Source organism: Conger conger, chromosome 15 (genome assembly GCF_963514075.1).
Source record: "Conger conger chromosome 15, fConCon1.1, whole genome shotgun sequence".
Lineage (NCBI taxonomy): Eukaryota > Metazoa > Chordata > Actinopteri > Anguilliformes > Congridae > Conger > Conger conger.
In genome coordinates, this window is record NC_083774.1 from 16,859,153 (window position 1) to 16,877,338 (window position 18,186).

An 18,186-nucleotide genomic window follows, 5' to 3' on the forward strand; every position below is an offset into this window, starting at 1 on the left:
TGCCCAGTAAGGGTGTAGGTATTAAAGAGTGCTTTCATTCACACCAGGGAGAAGCTGAGATGGCACAGATCCACCGCTTTTTCCTGTCCTGGAGAAACTTTTAATCGCATGTTAATTAAAGTCTGCATTTTTAAGAGGCTCTATTCAAACCAGAATTCCCTCAGATGCTGATTGTGCTTACGTTTGTGAATATTAATTGTCGGAAAGTTAGTAACAAACAGTCCTGTGAGGAAGAAAAAATGTGATGGTTTATTTCGGAGTTTTTGCTGCAAAGGAGAACAGAACTAAACCAAATAAAACAGATAACCTAAGCAAACTCGGGGGTTGTGGAGTACGCTAATTTTGCAAGGACTAGCCTGTTGGTGTTTTTTGTGTTATGTACATGCACCTTCCAACACCATTTTTTGAACTGTAATTACTTGGGAGGTTTGTTTTTTAGGGAGTCAGCATTTCTTGTTGGCTTATCAGTTCTTTTTTATCACAGAAACATTCCACATGAACTTGGAATTCAGTTTATGTAGTTTTAAGTATTTTTATCGTGATTTAGTGTGTTATTATAAAAATGTCGGTTACTTAAGCTCAGTGAAAAAGTCAAGGTCAAGGTTAAACATTCTTAATTCAAAATGGCCGAGTCTAATAAAAAATTATCATTTAGTAGTGATAATAAAAATAGTCTTAGCATGACCAGAAAGGGGACCCTCAGCTGCATTTTTCTCCATTTGGCTTTCCTCACCTGCATTGTAATGATATGTAATGAACCTCGCAAGCAAGCGTGTGCCTTATCTCTTATCCACCCAGCTGGTGAATAGACTATGGGTGTTCATGTTTGCATTGTAGGTTTTTAAGCGGCAGAGTGGTGGCAGGGCTTTGTGGCTTTCGGTTCTGACACTGTAACTCTCTGTCTGTTACGAGGCTGCTTCACCACTGAACAGCGGAGCTTTTTTTTAATCAAAAGGTTCATTAAGAGCGCGGAGCGGCACATGGTGAAATGTGCTGCAGACGGCATTGGCTCCACCCACTGTCTCACAGAACAGGATGCAGTCTAGCCAAAGGGAGTGAGGGATCCAAAACTGAGAAAATGTGAGAAATATAAAGAAGTGTTTTGAGAGTCTCAATCAGTGTTCCCTTGAGTGAACCAGTCATACAGGGTGGTTAGCACAAAGTGACCTCTGTCTCTCTATCTCTGCAGGCACCAACCAGTGGTCCAGAACGGCTGGCCAGACCCCCTCCTCCCCCAGCTACGAGAGCTCCCTGCACTCACTGGTAAGGCCCCCCCCCACACACACAACCCCTGAGCACTTTTTAATGGACAGTCTCAAAGTCGATTGGTTTTCATGGAGGGCACACTGGGAGAATATGGAAGGGTTAGCATTACATACAGATTCCTTGCTGAGAAATGTGGGGGTGTGTGTGTGGGGGGGGGGCAGAACAATAGCTGGGCCTCGGGGCGTCTCCCACCATCTGTTCGGCTCTCCTCGGGCCTCGCTGGGGGAGACAGCTGTTGCAAGCTGCTGAACCTCTGCTCCCAAATTCTCTGGCCCACGAGGGGAGAGGAGCCACCCGCGCCGGAGAGAGCGCTCTGACTGCGTTCAGCTCACGCCCGGGCCGGCGCGGTCATAAATATTTTGCATTTTTCACCGTGTGTATTCGCAGTGGTGCAAGGGGAACTAAACATTTCTGTTCCATCTACTCTCCGCCTGATGGGCCAAAGCAATTCCAGGGATGCTGGCTGGGGAAATGGGGCGTGTCCTAATTAGTCTGACCAATGGGCTTCTTGCTTCGCCTGGCTCCCACAGGAAGCTTGTGCTTACTGGCTTGGCTCCTATACTGACCCAATAGTAAACTTCTTGAATGAAGTGTGTTTAAAACCAACATGAAACTCATGAGACCTCATGTTTAAATGGTTTACCTGTCTGAAGTGCTACACTGTGTTCACAAGTTTCATAAAATGTGAAGTTAAACTGCATTTTTTTCTCTGTGCTGGAATAATCTTGTTTCATGGTATACAGTTGATGTACAGAACCCAGATGATGATCCAAGCTATGTTTTAACAGCTAGCTTCCAGGTTTTTTCTGGCTGGTTGAAGCTCAATTTGAATCTCAGAAGGCACATACCTGATTAGCAGACCATATGCAGTTTAGACTGTCCACACCTGCATTGAGTATGAGGTACACAGTACCAGGGCAGTATTTATTGCGTGAGAGATTTGGAGGGGTGATGAACAGCATGCAGTTATTATTCCTGTTTTTGTATTGAGACTAAAAGGTGATGCTTGCTGTCGTGGGTGGTCTAAATGTGTTCCTTTCACTTTCTGTTCCTATCCTGACTTTTGCCAGAAAAATCGAGTTCATCAGCAACTCCATGAGCATCTGCAAGATGCCATGTCCTTCTTAAAGGATGTCTGTGAGGTATTACTGCCTTTTAGATAACAACTTCACCCATTCCTGTTTGCCTCTTCACATATTTATTTCCTTTTCATTTTACAGGCTAGGCCCAGATCCATTGTAAATTTCACAGAATTTGTGTTTCTGTTACAGTGCTTTGTTGTTATTTATTTATGCGCTGCCATTCCAGCTTGCCAAAGATGCACACTAATCAGCTTACCACAATTATCAAGCATCTTACCAAATTAATGGTCACGGTGCATCAAAGGAGTGTGAAAAATCCAGTTTTCCCGTTTGCAGCCGAGGGCACTCCCCCGTCTTTGCGCTCCTCTTTCCAGGTTTGAATGGCTGCAATCACTGCTTTTTTTTCCCCTGGGTTTGGTCCCACCCACCTTGTTTGTGTTCATTAAAATCATTCATTTGTTTTTAGCTCCCATGTTTGTCAAGGCCACATCATCCAGTGACAGTATTTTTGTTCTCTCCTGATGTGCATTCCATAACCTGTCTCCCTCTCTCTTTTTGTCTCCCTCTTTTTCTCTGTCCTCCCTTGTTCTCCCCCCCCCCAACTCACACACACACACACACATGCAGTCTCGGATGGAGGATCGTCTGGACAGACTGGACGATGCCATCCATGTCCTGCGAAACCATGCAGTAGGCTCCACCACCAGTTTGCCCAGTGAAATACACAGCCTCCTGGGACAAGCACACAACGGGCCAATTGCAGCCCTCGGCGCAAACTTCCCTGCATCGGGATTGGTCGGCAGTCGAACAGCATCAATGGTAATTATCGTAATTGGGAGTACTTAACGTGTTGTCTTCTATATTGTGATGATGAATCTCTCATAGCCCAAAACACATTTCTGGGATTTTGTGTTGTCAGAATGTGTCTGTAATAAAAATTGCCTTTCCAGTATTCTTTGAACAAGTGGCAAGCACCTGCTTACACTTGCTTTTAATTAAAGACGAGTGTGTGTGTGTGTGTGTGTGTGTGGTGTGTATAAAAGGAAATCTCATAGCCAGCGGAACAGATCCGTCACCATGTGCAGAAACCAAACCTTTTCCGTGGAGAGCAGTTTAGCTTGTACGTGCATATTTTCCACACACGTAATGGCTGGCAGAAGGCCTTTTCTCCTTGAAATAGAATATACAGAGCCGATGGGAAAAGCAGGCAAGATGGACTTGAGTCTCTTTCAATCTGTTCTGGAAAATGTTTGTCCGGTAAACTCTTGCGAGTCGCTGGGTGTAGGGAGTGGCGGAACACAAGGCCAAACGCAGTGAATGCATTTTCGCTGCTCGTCAACTTCTGCTCTTCTGACTGAAGCGAGAGAGAGTGGATTTGAGCACAGCTGCGGCTAAAGTAACAATGAAGGAGGCAGTTTTTACATTAATCCCCAGGCGATGTGAAATTATTCATTCTCTCTTCCTCCCAGAAATCAGTGAAGGAAGGATGCAGGGGTTAGGGTGGGGTGAAGGAGAGGATTAAGATGCTCTCAGATTATACGTAAATGCATCTCGCAAGTTCAGCCGGTCCTTTCACAGAGACGCAGGGAAGCAGAGATGTGGATGGAGGGATGGAGGGAAAAGCGGGCTTGAGAGAGATGCGGGTTTGCCTGTTTATCATATCTGCCTCATCCTGGCTCCCCTTACAAAAATGAAAACCTACAGGCTTCCCTGCAGGTAAAGGCGGTCTTACCTCTCATTAAAATGATTAGGTTCACGAAATTGTTGTACAGTCATTCTGTGGCTAATTAGATTGCTTTCATGTTTAGTCATAGACATTCTGAATTAATTGCAGGGTTTTAGCTTTAGACTGTAGGGTTTATACAGTGTCTGTGTACTTTCAATGCACAAGCATGCAAGGTGAACATTTCTTCATGCATTTTTACTCTAGCTCCTCAAACAGAAAAAGGTAATGGTTTTGCCAGAGTATTAAATAATTCCATGAATTAGTTGATTTTCCTTCATTCTCCATATTTAGGTTAATTGTATTTGCCAGGTAAATTTGCACAGTGAATCGTGTAGAAAGAATGAAGCTGCTTTTGAGCCATAGCTTCTATTATGAAGATATATAAAGATATATATAGTGGTGGCTGGTGGCTTTATATATGTCCTCAATATTACAATAAATTCCTTTCAGAGATTGTCAGGTTGAAGAATAAAGGGGTAAATCAGGTAAATCACTTTAACAACACAGTATTTCATTTTTTTTTATAGTGACATTGTGGCCATATTCCTTCTCAATTGCATATACCTTTTGAGATTGTTCCCTACGCAGTCCTTCGTTTTATATCGTCCTCTTGTCAGACTCGCTGGGAAAGTTATTCTCATCTCTGCTGAGATCTGGATCTTGTATAGTATCTGTGACAACAGCACAAATGAAAATTATTATTTAGATGTTTTAATCTGCATACCAAGTATCCCTGCTTGAGTAATACAGGAAATCATCCTGGTTTATAATATTTATTGAGCCGTTTCATCATTTGTTCTGCCGTATCGGTTTCACGCTGATATTGTTAAACTTGTATGTTACTGATGTTACAAAATAGCGGTCCCATGTACCAGGTCATCTGTGTCACAGTGGGGTCGTGTTTCACAGGTTGTGTCTGTGTAGCCTGAGACAGGGGTGGCCTTGTCTGAGTCAACACCGCTCTGGCTGTGGAGGTGCAGGTTGTGGGAAAGGCTGTGAGCTTATCTTGGCCTTGATGCAGGCTTTTTATTTTGACAAGCTTTGTTTTCCTACAACTTTGGAACTGAAACATTTGGACGTACGATTGTTTTTATCTGAAGCCCCCGCAGTCTACACACCCAGACAACAGTTCTCAGCTGTATGGTAATGAACTCTAGCTTTTAAAACGTCCCCGGTTCCTCCCTGGCTGCCCTGATCATTCCCGCCTGTCCCCCACACTCCTCCTCCTGGCCGGGGGAAAGATTTGTTTGGACACCTGTTGAGAGTGCAGCAGAGATTAGTGTGTGGGAGAAGGGGGAGGTGTTGTGGGGTCACCAAGGTTAACCGGGCCAGCAGTGACTTGGAATCGCATTGCTTCAGCAGAGCAGGGAAGGAACATGAAGCCAATCTACACCACCCCCCCCTTTCCTCACTAGAATACCTCCACCCCCACAGAATGACCCCACCCCTATCCTCAACAGACTAACCCCACCTTCCCTCCAAAGGCCACCTCCATGTTTATTCTTCGTCACTTAAACACTCCTGGCAGACTTATTCCTCAAAGCAGTGCATGAGGAATAAGTCCAATGTATGAAGAAGATTAAGAAAAAATTTAATACGATAATAGGAAAGGTGTTAAAGATGTTATTAAAAGTCGATAGGATGAGCTGCTTACAGCTACGAAAACATTGCATCACTTCCTGTCCCCCAGGCTGCCGCAGTCATTACGCTGTGCCGTGTGTATCGGAGAGCCGAGGGCCTCCCTCAGGAAAGGGAGCGGGCTTGTGCCTGGACAGGGGATTATGGGCCTGTGCGCGTTCTTCTTTGTTTACAAAGCTTGCACATATGCTTAGAATTTTAGGTGAAACGCATCCGTTTGGATCACTCGTGGGTCCGTTTGAATGCTGCACGTCCTCTTCACAGCTTCGGTTCCGTCTCTGTGGGCCAGCTCCGTACACATTAACCGAACCTTCGTTTCATTTGCTGCTATAGCCTGGGGGGTTGTAAGTAGTTACTGCAATGTGGTATTTTTTGGAGGTTCGATGAAGACCGCACATTACTTCAGGACATTTTGTGTTGGTACAGCTTATTTACAGTTAGGACCAATGTTTCATGGAATGGTTTGTCATTTGAAGCTTTCATAATTGATTTCTTTTTTTTTTACACGCACTGAGCAATCTTCAGTTTCCCAGATAGAGTGCACTGATGCATACTTAAGTGAATGAATATGCACTGTTTTAACAGAGAACGTGCGTTCTTCCAGAGTGCGCACATTGCATTACAAATGACAGTGATGAACTGCAGAGCTAAAGCACCCCCAAGTGTTTGAGCGGAGCACTGGCACAGGGATTTGTATCCTTTCCAACTGTTTCAGTGCGCTCAACTTTCTGTCAGTGACTGGAACCAAACTTCTGAAGGTTGCTCTTGCTGTTTGGCTGCCTTGAATGTGTCTGAGGGAAGGCCAGCTTGAGAAAACTGAGGCCTTTTCAGTTTGAATTTTCGTTTGGTCTCGCTGTTTTATAGAAGTGCACTAGTGTGTTGGGCAGGTCCTGCTCTGGGCTATTTAGAAATACAATAAAATGCATTCTGTTTGGATATGTGGAAGCGGAGAGAGAGAGACAGAGTGTGTGTGTGTGTGTGTGTGTGCGTGCTCAGATCTCCTCTTTGTCAGCTTCGGTTCAATTGAGGGACTTGTGATGATTGAGCATGAACTCTTGATCTTGGTTCTGACAGGTTGGAGCTAACCGGGATGAAGCCACCAACAATCACGCCGGACTGCCTGGTGCAGGCCCCAATGCCAGCAGCGACCTGAACCACCAGGCCGACATCTTCAGAGGTCAGTCACTACAGGCCACTGGAGCCCAACTTCACTCTGAACCCACATACAGTGTTGCCGCCCACCCCGCTTCCTCCTGCACTGAAACAAGCCTTCAAGTACAGTCTAACTAATTGCCCATTGGATCCTATTCCTTTTATTGTGTGTCTGTTGCTGTTTAAATAAGATAAAGACACAAAGTCTGGAACAATGGTTTGGATTCATTAAACATTTTTTTTTATTATTTGGCTCACTATTAGCTGAGATTGTTTGATGTTTTTCCTCAGAAACACAGCTCGGCTAATTAATCTGGCCATTTCCAAACATGCCATATGCGTTTGTGAAGTTGTGAAGAAAAGAGCAAACCTGCTTTCAGTTATGAGCTAAAGAATGAATGTTGATAGAATCCAGGCCATTTTGTTTGGGCCTCTTGGGGTACCTGGTGTATTTCAAGTCAGACATTTCGAATGGATTGTCATTTTTTTTTAAAGAAATTGTGACGTGGGACATTTTGAGTTGTGTGGCACGCTGGTGAGCTGGGTGTTGTGTGCTGCAGGACTGGCGGGAGGACTGGCCAGTAAAGTCGCCGCTGCTCTGGAGCTGAAGATGGAAAGCCAGGAGAAGGATGACCATTCCTCCGACGACCTCCGGTCTGACGACGAGAGCGAAAAAAGGGACATCAAGACACCCCGTGGGGGAACGCGAACAAGGTACGTTCCTCGGAGGGCAGCGGAAACAACCATAAATATTTTCCACTGGCCGCAAAAAGTCTAGCTCAGCACCATAGTATATTTTTCAATTATGATGGCTTATCCAAACAAGATGGACAGCTGAAGACTGATTAGTGCATTGTGTGTGTGCGTGTGTGTGTGTGTGGCCCGTGCCTGTTGCAGCAGCATCAACGAGGACGAGGATCTGAACCCGGAGCAGAAGGCGGAGCGTGAGCGCGAGAGGAGGATGGCCAACAATGCGCGCGAGAGGCTGCGGGTTCGAGACATCAACGAGGCCTTCAAGGAGCTGGGCCGCATGTGCCAGCTGCACCTGAAGAGCGAGAAGCCGCAGACCAAGCTGCTCATCCTGCACCAGGCCGTGGCCGTCATACTGAGCCTAGAACAGCAAGTCAGAGGTCAGCGCACGCGGGTGCTCTTTCTCACTTTAGTCATACCACTTGGGGCCGCTCCCTGTGCAGTCCTTACTGACTTACTTGACCAGGTCAAGGTTTTGAGGTTTCACCTGAGACTGGGTGTGAGACAGAGGCGTGGGAGAAAGTTGCATGAGGCAGAGAACAAGCAATCAAACTTTAAACAGGGAGGTGTGTGTGTGTGTGGGGGGGGGGCGGTTATTCAATTCTGCCTGCCTCTTACTATGTTCTGGGATAGTGAAACTGTTGTTTTTGCTAACTGGCAGAACGGAACCTGAACCCAAAAGCGGCCTGTCTTAAGAGGAGGGAAGAGGAGAAGGTGTCCAGTGTGTCTGCAGATCCCCAGCAGGGCCACTCGGTGGTCCATGGCCTCACTGATGCCTCCAACCCTATGGGCCACCTCTGAGGAGGAGCCAGGTACTGCACTGCTCCCTGGGGCTCACTCCACACTGCTCTTTCTGTTTGGGGGTGGGTTTGGACGCATTTGTATTATGATTGTACTTTCTGCGATGATGTGTACAGTTAATGGGGCAATCCGGTTTCTCTTTGTCTCGGCCATGCGGACTGTTGTGTCGTTTCCAAAGGTTTTCCTTCTCCTCTCCACAGACCCACGGGATCCGGAGCAGTTCTTCTGTATGACACGGTGGGCTCCCTTACTTCCCAAGGATAGGCAGGAACTCACAATTTGTGACACAGATCTGAAAAGACTCACCACTTGAAACGAAAATAAATAAACAAATACATTTCAAAGAAAGCAATCTCAAGATTGGGAAAAAAAATAACCCCCACTGACCTCCCCTCCCCCCACCTCACCACCCCCCCCCCCCCCAACTCCCTGTGAACGCTCCCGGCCGTGATCAGAGAACTCGTGCACTCCAGCACACCTCGTTCCGTTTGCAAGCAGCGTGTCGTATCTGAACAATCAGAAACTGTGGCGATCCTCTCCGCTCTCCGGGTGGAAAGTTGACTTGTGCCTAAACTGAATTTGACGAATGCATTGTAACCACAATTGTTTCTTTTTGTTTGTTGCATTTTATTTATTTTGTTACTGAGTCATAACTAAGTCTGTGTCTAAAGGGAAAGTTATTTCATTGTTTTAATTGGCTGATCTGGTCTCAGTTGACCTACAGTTTGCCTACAAAGCCCCCACACCCCCTCACCCAAACCTGGTCTGAATGGAGCAGTTTAGCTGTATAGAAAACTGCCAAAAAATGTCTTCACTAATTTGTGTTGTGTTTATGCCCTTCCCAAAATGAAATAGTGATAGATTCACATTAAAAAAAAAATTACATTTATAATGTATATATTATCACACAGATATATATTTTTTAAATTATATGTACATTCAGCAGCCACTTCATTGGGTACACCAATCTAGTACTGGGTAGGGCCCCCTTTTGCCTCCAGAGCAGCCTGAATTCTTTCCTTGGGGATTTTGGTGCATGCTGACTCAATGGCATAGTACACTTTCTGCTGATGTGTTTCTGTTTGGGCCACAAATTCATGCTATGAACCTCCCATTCCACCTTGTCCCAAAGGCGCTATATCGGATTGGATTGAGATCAGGGACTGTGCAGGCCATTGGAGCAAACTGAAGCCACTGTGGTGTTCCTGGAATCAATTTGAGATGTTGCGTTCTGTGTCCTGCGAGAAGTGTCCATTTGACAAAGGCCAAAAAGGGATGCACATGGTCTGCAACAATGCTTAGGTATGCTGTGGCATTCAAATGATGCTCAATAGGTATTCAGCGGCCGAACGTGTGCCAAAAAACATTCCCTTTACGCTACCACCACCAACCCACACTGTTGACACAATGCAGCATGGATCCATAGAATCATGCCAATTTATGATTCTACCATCTGTATGTCCCAGCAGAAATCAAGATTTGTCAGACCAGGCAACATTTTCTAATCTTCAGTCATCCAGTTTTGGTGATCACGTGAATAGTGTAGTCTCATCTTCCTGTTGTTAGCAGACAGGAGTGGTGCCTGGTGTAGTCTTCTGCTGCTGTAGCCCATCTGCTTCAAGGTTTGACTCACCGTGGATTCAGAGATGCCCTTCTCCACACACTGTTGTCAACAGCTGTTATTTGAGCATTTCTGGTCTTGCTGTTAACTTGCCGATTCTCCTCTGACCTCTCTCATCAACACGGTGTTTTCACCCACAGATCTGTTGCTCTCTGGATGTTTTTTTTTATTTATCGCACCATTCTCTTTCAACTATAAAGCTCATAGGGCGTGAAAAATCCCAGGAGGGCAGCTGTTTCTGAGATGCTGGAACCACCACATCTGGCACCAACAATCATACCCCACCCCGATTTGATCACCTATTCTCTGCACCATGTCTGCATGCTTTATGTATTGAGTTGCAGCCACGTGATTTGCTGTTAGGAGGAGCAGGCTATTCGCATTAACGAGCAGGTGTACCTAATAAAGTGACCACTAAGTGTATATACTATGTATGTGGAGCTTAGTTTGAATTCTGTGTTGTTTTTTGATGTCGACCATCATTGAGAGATTTAAAGGAAGAGGGAGACAACAGCACAGTTGTGTGCAGGAACACAAAAGTCTAGGGATTTCCCAAACATCATTTGCATTCGACTGTGGCAAACTGTGGCTTTCCTGAATGATCAACTACAGTCTAACTTATATATTATTTTTTAAAGTTCATATACAGTGAGCACCAAATGGACAAGTCTTTTAAACCCTTAGCATTCCCTACAATCTTATTTTAGTGTCTTAACTGAAGGAATAATGAGTTCCAATCCATTTATTCCTTTGCCATATAGTGTTAAATGTAAAAAAAACAAAAAAAAACATATTCCTGATATTGACGTTTGTTTTGTGTTACATTTTGGTCTCCGGTTATCTGAACAGCCATAGTCATAGTTTTTTACTTCTGTACTTAAGTCCTGTGTTTTTGCCATTTGCCTAGAGTTGTGGTATCAAGGAATGCTTTGAAGAGAGGTAGAATCAAAACGATGGCCACAACATTACCTGGACTGAATGAAGGTGTTGCTTTATTTACTTTGTCTAAAAATAAAAATAAAAAAGTTATAAAAATACATTATTCAAAGTAACCACAATTTAATTGTTTATTTGTAATTGTATACAAATCACTTTTCTAGGCTTCATAGTACAGCTTATAATGTGAAGTGCGAATTTACAGAAAGGAATTCTAATTAATTTACAATGGCTTTATTTTAGTTTTTTCTTCCAAGCAGCAAAGTTACACATCGAGAGATAAGTCTAGCCTGTGTGTCAGGAGAAGTGCTTTACTAACTCTCACAACATGAGACATCAGAACCAGTCAACCAGCAGTTCCCTTGGACAGGTAGTGAATGGATAAAAAGCAGGTTTAAGGATGGTTTTACATTTTGTAGTGAAAAAGTATCCTGTTGTTTTTTTATTGTTTGTGTATTTTTCTTTTTTTATTCTTTTGGACTTAAATTTGACATTTTACATGGACTTTAATGTTCTTTCAATCCCCATGTCTTCCATTACAGTTAACAATAAAAACAAGGCAGCCATATCCAGGGCTATTAGTGATTGAGTTAAGTCAATTTAATTGAAGACAATTTGAAGAATGTGTGGCCATTAATGAACTAATTGATATACTCTGAAAAATAGGGCTTAAAAATAATTTTTAAAGGCAACTATTTTTCTTTTTGCTTCATGTGTCATTTCATTTTTTGCCCTTGGAAACACTTATGTCAGTGTCCACCTGACTACATGTGTGGCCTTGTTCCACAGTTCAGTATTTATGAACTTCAAAGGTTGGTGGAAGAATGTGATTGAGGTTGTCACCGCCTGTCCTATCATGCATTTAATTTTTTTCTTCTTTTAAAACCTTCTCCTTGGTCAGTTCCTGTGCTTCTCTTCTGGCTATGTTAGACTTTGCAGTGCTCCCAAATGCTTTCCTTCATAAGACATTGAAAAATATAAAATAATAATAAAAAACATTTGGCTTATTTTTCACAGTAGTTAGTATTTTATACAATAATCTTGTAAGAAAATTTCTTGAATTCTAAATATTACTCTTTCTAGATTTTTGAAATCAAAAGTTTTCAGTAAAAGTTTCGTACTTTATTTTACTATATTAGGTAGTAAAAATTAGGGTTATGTACTGTAACCTGTCCATTATTATCAGAAATCTACAAATAGCATCATAAGGACATGTAGGATTGACTGTAGCTGGCAGTGTAGTGTGTATGGGGTATTGTAAGAGCTTGATGTTCCAGAGGGTGTGCCACTCATTTTGGTCTCCCGTTTCCATTGGTTGATTGAGTTGTACCCGTGTCAGAATTCAAGGCATTGTTGATGCACATAAAAAAGAAGAAAAAAAAACCAGCAACAAGAGTTCAACATTTCTGTCTCTGTAACAGAAAACACAATATGTATATAACATTTATGTAGCAATAAATGTGCCATGTTTTTTAAACAAGGTTGTATGTGTGTCTTTCTCTGAAGGATATACTCAATATTGTCCTGCCCATTCTTTTAATTTCTTATCCAGTATTTTTATCTTTCATGCTGTGTGTGTGTGTGTGTGTCTGTCTGTATGTATGAGTGTGTGAATGTAAAATCTGTATTTATATGGGCTCATCTGGTCAGTTGTTTGATCTCCAGTAAACACATTCTCTTCTGACTCCTCCTCTTCCCTTAGAACTCCTTTCCAGTGAACCTTGAGGCCCAAATGAGGAACAATGTACGAGTGTTTTTAATTATGTGACACATTGAATTAACTTTTTGAAAGTATATCAGTGGACCATTGTCATGTGTATCATAAAAAGTACTATGGAAAATGTGTTTCTATTTTTTAATAAAGTGTGATAGCAGTGTACTGCTTCTGTTTGCAGTCCCATTTTTTAAATACTGGTCTGAATTGGCCTGGTCAGAATTGGCCTGGTCCTTGTATGAATATTATTTGTATGACAGCAGTTCACGTATTTAGGCAACAAACTATAACATATTGGCCTGACAGTGGTCCTCTGTTCCTGTATGGAACATGGTATATACAGTGCCGTGAAAAAGTATATCCTGATTTCCTCTGTTATTGTCTATTATTCACACTGAATGGTTTCTGATCTATTGACAAAATGTAATATGAGACAAATGGAACCTGAGTAAACATAAAACACCTTTAAGTATTGCTTCATTGATTTCATGAAAAACAACTTAAGTGTCACCCCTGGGAAGAAAGTAATTGCCCCCCTTAAATTTAGTAGCTTTTTTAAACCAACTTTAGCAGCAATAATTGCAACCAAACATTTCCTTTAATTGGATATCAGTCTTTCATATCTTATATTTCATATTGTTGTGGAGGAATTTCAACCACTCTACCGCTTTAATAAAGACAAATAGAGGTTTTTGAGCATGAACTGCACTTTTCAGGTTCTGCCACAGCATCGCCATTCCAGGTCCCAGGGCAGCAAGGCATCCACACGCCATCCCACGAACATCACCACGTTTGACGTTTGGAGTTCTTACTGTGAAATACAGTATTTGCTTCATGCCAGACAATATGACTCATATTGTTCCACTTCTGAATCCGTAGAACATTATCCAAGAAGGCTTGGGGATCATCCAGGTGCTTTTTTGCTATTGTGAGAACAGCATTGATGGTTCTCTTGGTTAGCAGTGGTTTCCACCTTGCTACTCTCTTGCTATCTCTTTCCCCAGTCTCTTTCTTATTGTTGAGTATGAACACTGATATAGCTGAGGCTAGAGAGGCCTGCAGGTCTTTGGATGTTCTTCTGGTATGTGTGACTTCCTGGATTAGTTGTCACCGTGCCCTTGTCACACTCTGTGCTCCCCTGTCATAGCATTTTCTGTTTCCTGCCTGGTTGTTTTGCGTTTCTTGTCCTAGTTTGCTTTCTATAGTCATTACTTCACCTGTGTCTCGTTACCTGTTTCCCTGCACTCGCACCTGTTTGTCATTTCAGTTAATTTGTCTGTGTATTTATACCCGTCTGTTTGCCTAGTTTCTATGCAAGATTGTTATGTGTCTTCATCATACTTTCCAGTGTTTTTCTGCCTGCTCTGCGTTCCGAATCCCTTTGTGTACCCCGACTTATGGTTTTTGGATTTCTTTCTGTTCTGTGTCTGATTACCTGTTGCCAAACTTTGCTTGGCCTTTTGGATTTTGATTCTTTAAATTATGTTTGGATTTGTGCTTGTTATCTCGACTTCAAACTTTATTATATTTGCTGCACCTGTTTGCCTGCATTCGACCCCTGCCTGCTTGATCCGCCTGTCATTTAATAAAGACATCTATTCTGCATACTTCAGGGTTGCGATTGGATCTTTGGTCCAGGCACCTAATAGACCATGGAGAAATTTTGGCAGGCCAGCCTGGGAATATTCACCTGTTCCAACTGTTCTCCATTTGGAGATAATGGCTCTCACTGTGCACTTTATTAGGTATTTATTAGATTTATTTTTTTACTTATTGGTCTTCCACTGCTGTAGCCTATCCTCTAAGTGGTTTCACACATAGTGTGTTCATACATACTCTTCTGCATACCATTGTTGTAATGTGTGGTTATTTGCGTTACTGTCATCTTCCTTTCAGCGTTGACCAGTCTGGCCCTTTTGCCAGAACTCTATCATACAACGGACATAGTCAGTAACCGCTATAAATTTAAAAACTGAGGGAGTGATGTAAGGAAGTTCCACATTTTAATGCATTGATTGGAGTGGAGAACTTAAATGAAAGGTTGAATTCATACACAAGCTACGAACGGTTGTGTTCAATGTCAAGTACAGCGAAGTAGCCTAGCCTGCTGAAAACAAATAGCTCAAGCTGGAAACAGCTGGTAGTTGGTGTTATACCATCTTATTTATTAACCTTACGGAAAGAAACTCCGTGAGCCAACTATGCGTGCCGTATTCTTGTCCAGAACAGAGTTCCTGCTTCCAGAAGAGGCAATCGGCAAACTCAAACTTCTCCACTGCGGCATCCTCGCTCCATCAGAACTCAGGCACATTGATTTCCTCTATTACACAACAGTGCGGCATCGTTCAGATTAAAATCTCCCGCGGGAGAAAAAAATGAAATCGCAGAACATGCATGACATGAAGTAAATACATAAATAACTTAATCGTAGATGTTCTCACAGATCATGTGAAATAGTGGGATAACCGTGTCGAATAGTCCATCTCAAATGGCAAGTGCATAGACGAGACGTAATTTTTGGGAAGGAATTCCTTGTGAAAGAGAAACCGGGCGACAACATTTTCAGTCAACCAATGAAAACTAGCAGAACGCCTTAATTTGGCATGCATTATCAGGAGTGTTGCAAGAATGAAAATAAGCACTAGATGGTGCTAACGATCTTGGATTACTGTATGAACACTGGACTATTAAAATCCAATATATGCAGCACCACTGAAAACACGGATTTGATTTTAGTTGAATGCCTTTGATTACATTTGGTTTAATATAGGCTACAGAAACTATATTCACGTTCAGTCGCCATGCATTGTTTATTGCAAAATGCAAATGTTCAAGAACACATTGATCAACGTATTTTACAACAGGTCTTCAGTGAGCTGGGTAACAATGGGGAGATAACTACAAAAATCCGTCCAAAAGAATGGACGCTCATAGCTCATATTCCCAGAATAGACGTTTGCTACGACTGTAAACGTTGCAAGAAGACCATGCACTCCAAATCGACATTGTATCGTTTGTCCATGTTATGGGTGTGGGGTTCTGTATCAGTTTATACGTTCGCACAAAATTGTAAGCGTTCCTTTTTAGTTTGAGTAAGCTGATCTCAGACCAACTTTTTCACACCAACAATTTGTGCGAGGCTAGTGGGGGCGGATCATGGGCGTCATGTTGTCCAGGCAGGGGCGGGGCACGGTGTTACCCCGGGTTCTTTCTGACCTGAAGTGCTGGAGAAACCCTCAAGCCCTCAACAAGTGACTGGGCGAAGTCGGAGAAGAATGGCACTTTCCGTACAACGGCAAACTTTTAGTTGAAACGTAAAACAACTCGTACACATGTGTCCAGAGTAAAACGCCGGTAAGTTCGTCGACAGTTCTCTTTCCAAGAAGTATGCAGGCTACTTCAGCTAGCTTATCCTCTTTCAACGTTTTATTTAAATCGCCAGAACGTGGGAAAGTAGGAGCTCTCTATTTAAGGTTTCCTGATCTGCTTTTAAATACAAATGGTTATACTGAACAACAAGCTTAAACGTTATGCTAATTTCCAACGGAGTGGGCATTCCATTTGTCTTTTTTGTCTCTGTTGGCGAATTTGCCTGCTGTCAGCAGTTTATATTATAGATACATTTGATAAATTTGCCAAGACGTTTTAAGAACAGAAGCGATGTTTTGCAGTAGACCCTGGTTTAAGACATAGTTTTATTACATATAACCGAAACAATCGCCAAGTTACTCTTGTAAACAAGACGGAACAGTGAGAATTTGTTTACCTAACGTTACTTTTTTATTTATTTATTTTACAATTCGGGGTGTCGCCATACCCCACAGTTAATCTGAGCGAAAAGTACCCAGGCCATCAATTCAGATGGGTAACTTGTGTTCGAATACCTGCGAACGTTTACGTTTCTCAAACGGCGTCGTTGAACTTTGAAATATTTGATAGGTTTATGAATTTTAGTTCTAATTAAATATTTATCTAAACCCACTTTTTAGGTGCAAACCATGCTTTCACAAATAGATTGATGTTGGCTACATTTATGAAAGTCTGGGGACACTTGAGTTTTTCTAGTGTAGCCACTGCCGCTATTGTTTCATTATGTGAAATCATACTCGTACAGATATACATGGTTACGTTTTGAATAGAAAGTAGGGCCTATTGCATATTAATCAACATCTGTGCTTTTCTGTCAAAACCAGAATGTTAATTTCCTGTGCGCTGTCAGTTCGTCATTGCGCAGGTGCACCACTTGCGTAGAGGACACGCTCATTATATGATTATAGGATTCGATTTCTAGTCATTTAAGAGCAACAGTTTCAACCTGTTAAGTATTAAGTCTAAAAATGCACTCTGTGACGGTATCATGGTAATACTTAACATATTCGGAGTCTGAAAGCCGCTTAATTTCTTTGTGTAATCGCCTTCTTCTTGGAAGACCAGTGGCTCCGTGACATCTTTGCGCACGTTGTAATCATTCACCTTTTCCAGAGAGTAAAAGTTGGGCAGTGAGTTGTTGCTTCCCATGTGTAATGTTGTACTTCCAATAAGTACAATGAGAGGAAAAGAGCAACATCTACACCTCAGTGCCAATGTGTGCTGGATGCATGTGATATAGGGACTGAAAGCAGCTATTGTGTTTTTGTTTTCTTTTTTTCTATGCTGGTTTTCCTTCGGATAAGGCGCTGGGTGGTTATTTTACTGGTCGGTATTGTTCTCCTCTTCCTTCTGTGGGGGCTGGAAAGTTTGAGACCGTCCTCTGTGTATTAATAACAGAAAATCAGGAAGTCACCGTTGCAGTGCTATTCTTGGACCTCTGACATACTGCATCAGCTCCTCAAGGTGCTGGACTTCCAGTTGGGGATGAGTGCTGATTTTGTGCAAGGGGTTTCCCCCTGCTGAAGTTGTCACATATAGAAATAATGCAATTGAAGGGCATTTCTGTTATTTTATAATATTAGAATTGAGGATAGCTCTCTTTATTTCAGAGTTGATGTAATTGGTGCAAGATTGAGGGGTGCTGCAGTGCTCTGAAAAAGTTGGTGATTACCCTCTCCTCCCCCATAACAAGTTCCCTTTTTGCTATTACAGCAGTAGACACACTTGTTTTTGTTTGTTTGTTTAAGGGGGCTCTAACCTCACAATCAGTATTACTTAGAGGAAGTACTGATAACAGATCAGTTTCTTAGGCCAGCAGCCAGAGGGTCTCTTTGGTGAAAGCACGCCATGTCTTCTCACTTCTCTGATCTGAAATGACCCCATTTATCATGGTGCAGTCCCTCCACCCTCAGAGAACAAACTACAACTAACAGTTTGGGAGCCAGCTTATTATACTGATAATAACATGGATTTTAGAGGCATGATTTTGCCATCTAATTGCAGGGGTTCAAAATGAGAGGGGGCCATGCACCGTCATTTGACAGTGCCTTTCATAAACTTTCTCTCTGTATTCTTTATTTTGGTCTTGGAATGTTTTTTTCTGCTTTGTTTTGTTACTTTTCTGCCCTAC

General features: G+C 42.6%; 2 protein-coding genes across 9 annotated transcripts in view; both read left to right on the forward strand.

The window, feature by feature from the left end:
- LOC133111531 (transcription factor 12-like) overlaps positions 1 to 12,851 on the forward strand; it is a 100,720-nt gene extending 87,869 nt beyond the window's left edge. For 5 of the 7 annotated variants that reach the window (XM_061221963.1, XM_061221965.1, XM_061221964.1 and 2 more), the window contains 8 exons: positions 1,190 to 1,263; positions 2,337 to 2,408; positions 2,976 to 3,167; positions 6,787 to 6,889; positions 7,425 to 7,578; positions 7,762 to 7,994; positions 8,276 to 8,426; positions 8,616 to 12,851. In XM_061221963.1, coding sequence (XP_061077947.1) covers positions 1,190 to 1,263; positions 2,337 to 2,408; positions 2,976 to 3,167; positions 6,787 to 6,889; positions 7,425 to 7,578; positions 7,762 to 7,994; positions 8,276 to 8,415 — 968 coding nt within the window. In that variant the 3' untranslated portion in view covers positions 8,416 to 8,426; positions 8,616 to 12,851. The remainder of the gene's footprint in view (positions 1 to 1,189; positions 1,264 to 2,336; positions 2,409 to 2,975; positions 3,168 to 6,786; positions 6,890 to 7,424; positions 7,579 to 7,761; positions 7,995 to 8,275; positions 8,427 to 8,615) is intronic. The other 2 variants (XM_061221966.1, XM_061221969.1) reach the window with 1 other exon arrangement.
- A 3,050-nt stretch (positions 12,852 to 15,901) lies between these two features.
- Positions 15,902 to 18,186, forward strand: part of cgnl1 (cingulin-like 1) — a 35,976-nt gene continuing 33,691 nt past the window's right edge. For both annotated transcript variants that reach the window (XM_061222282.1, XM_061222283.1), the window contains exon 1: positions 15,902 to 16,040. The gene's annotated coding sequence lies outside the window, so the exon portion shown is untranslated. The remainder of the gene's footprint in view (positions 16,041 to 18,186) is intronic.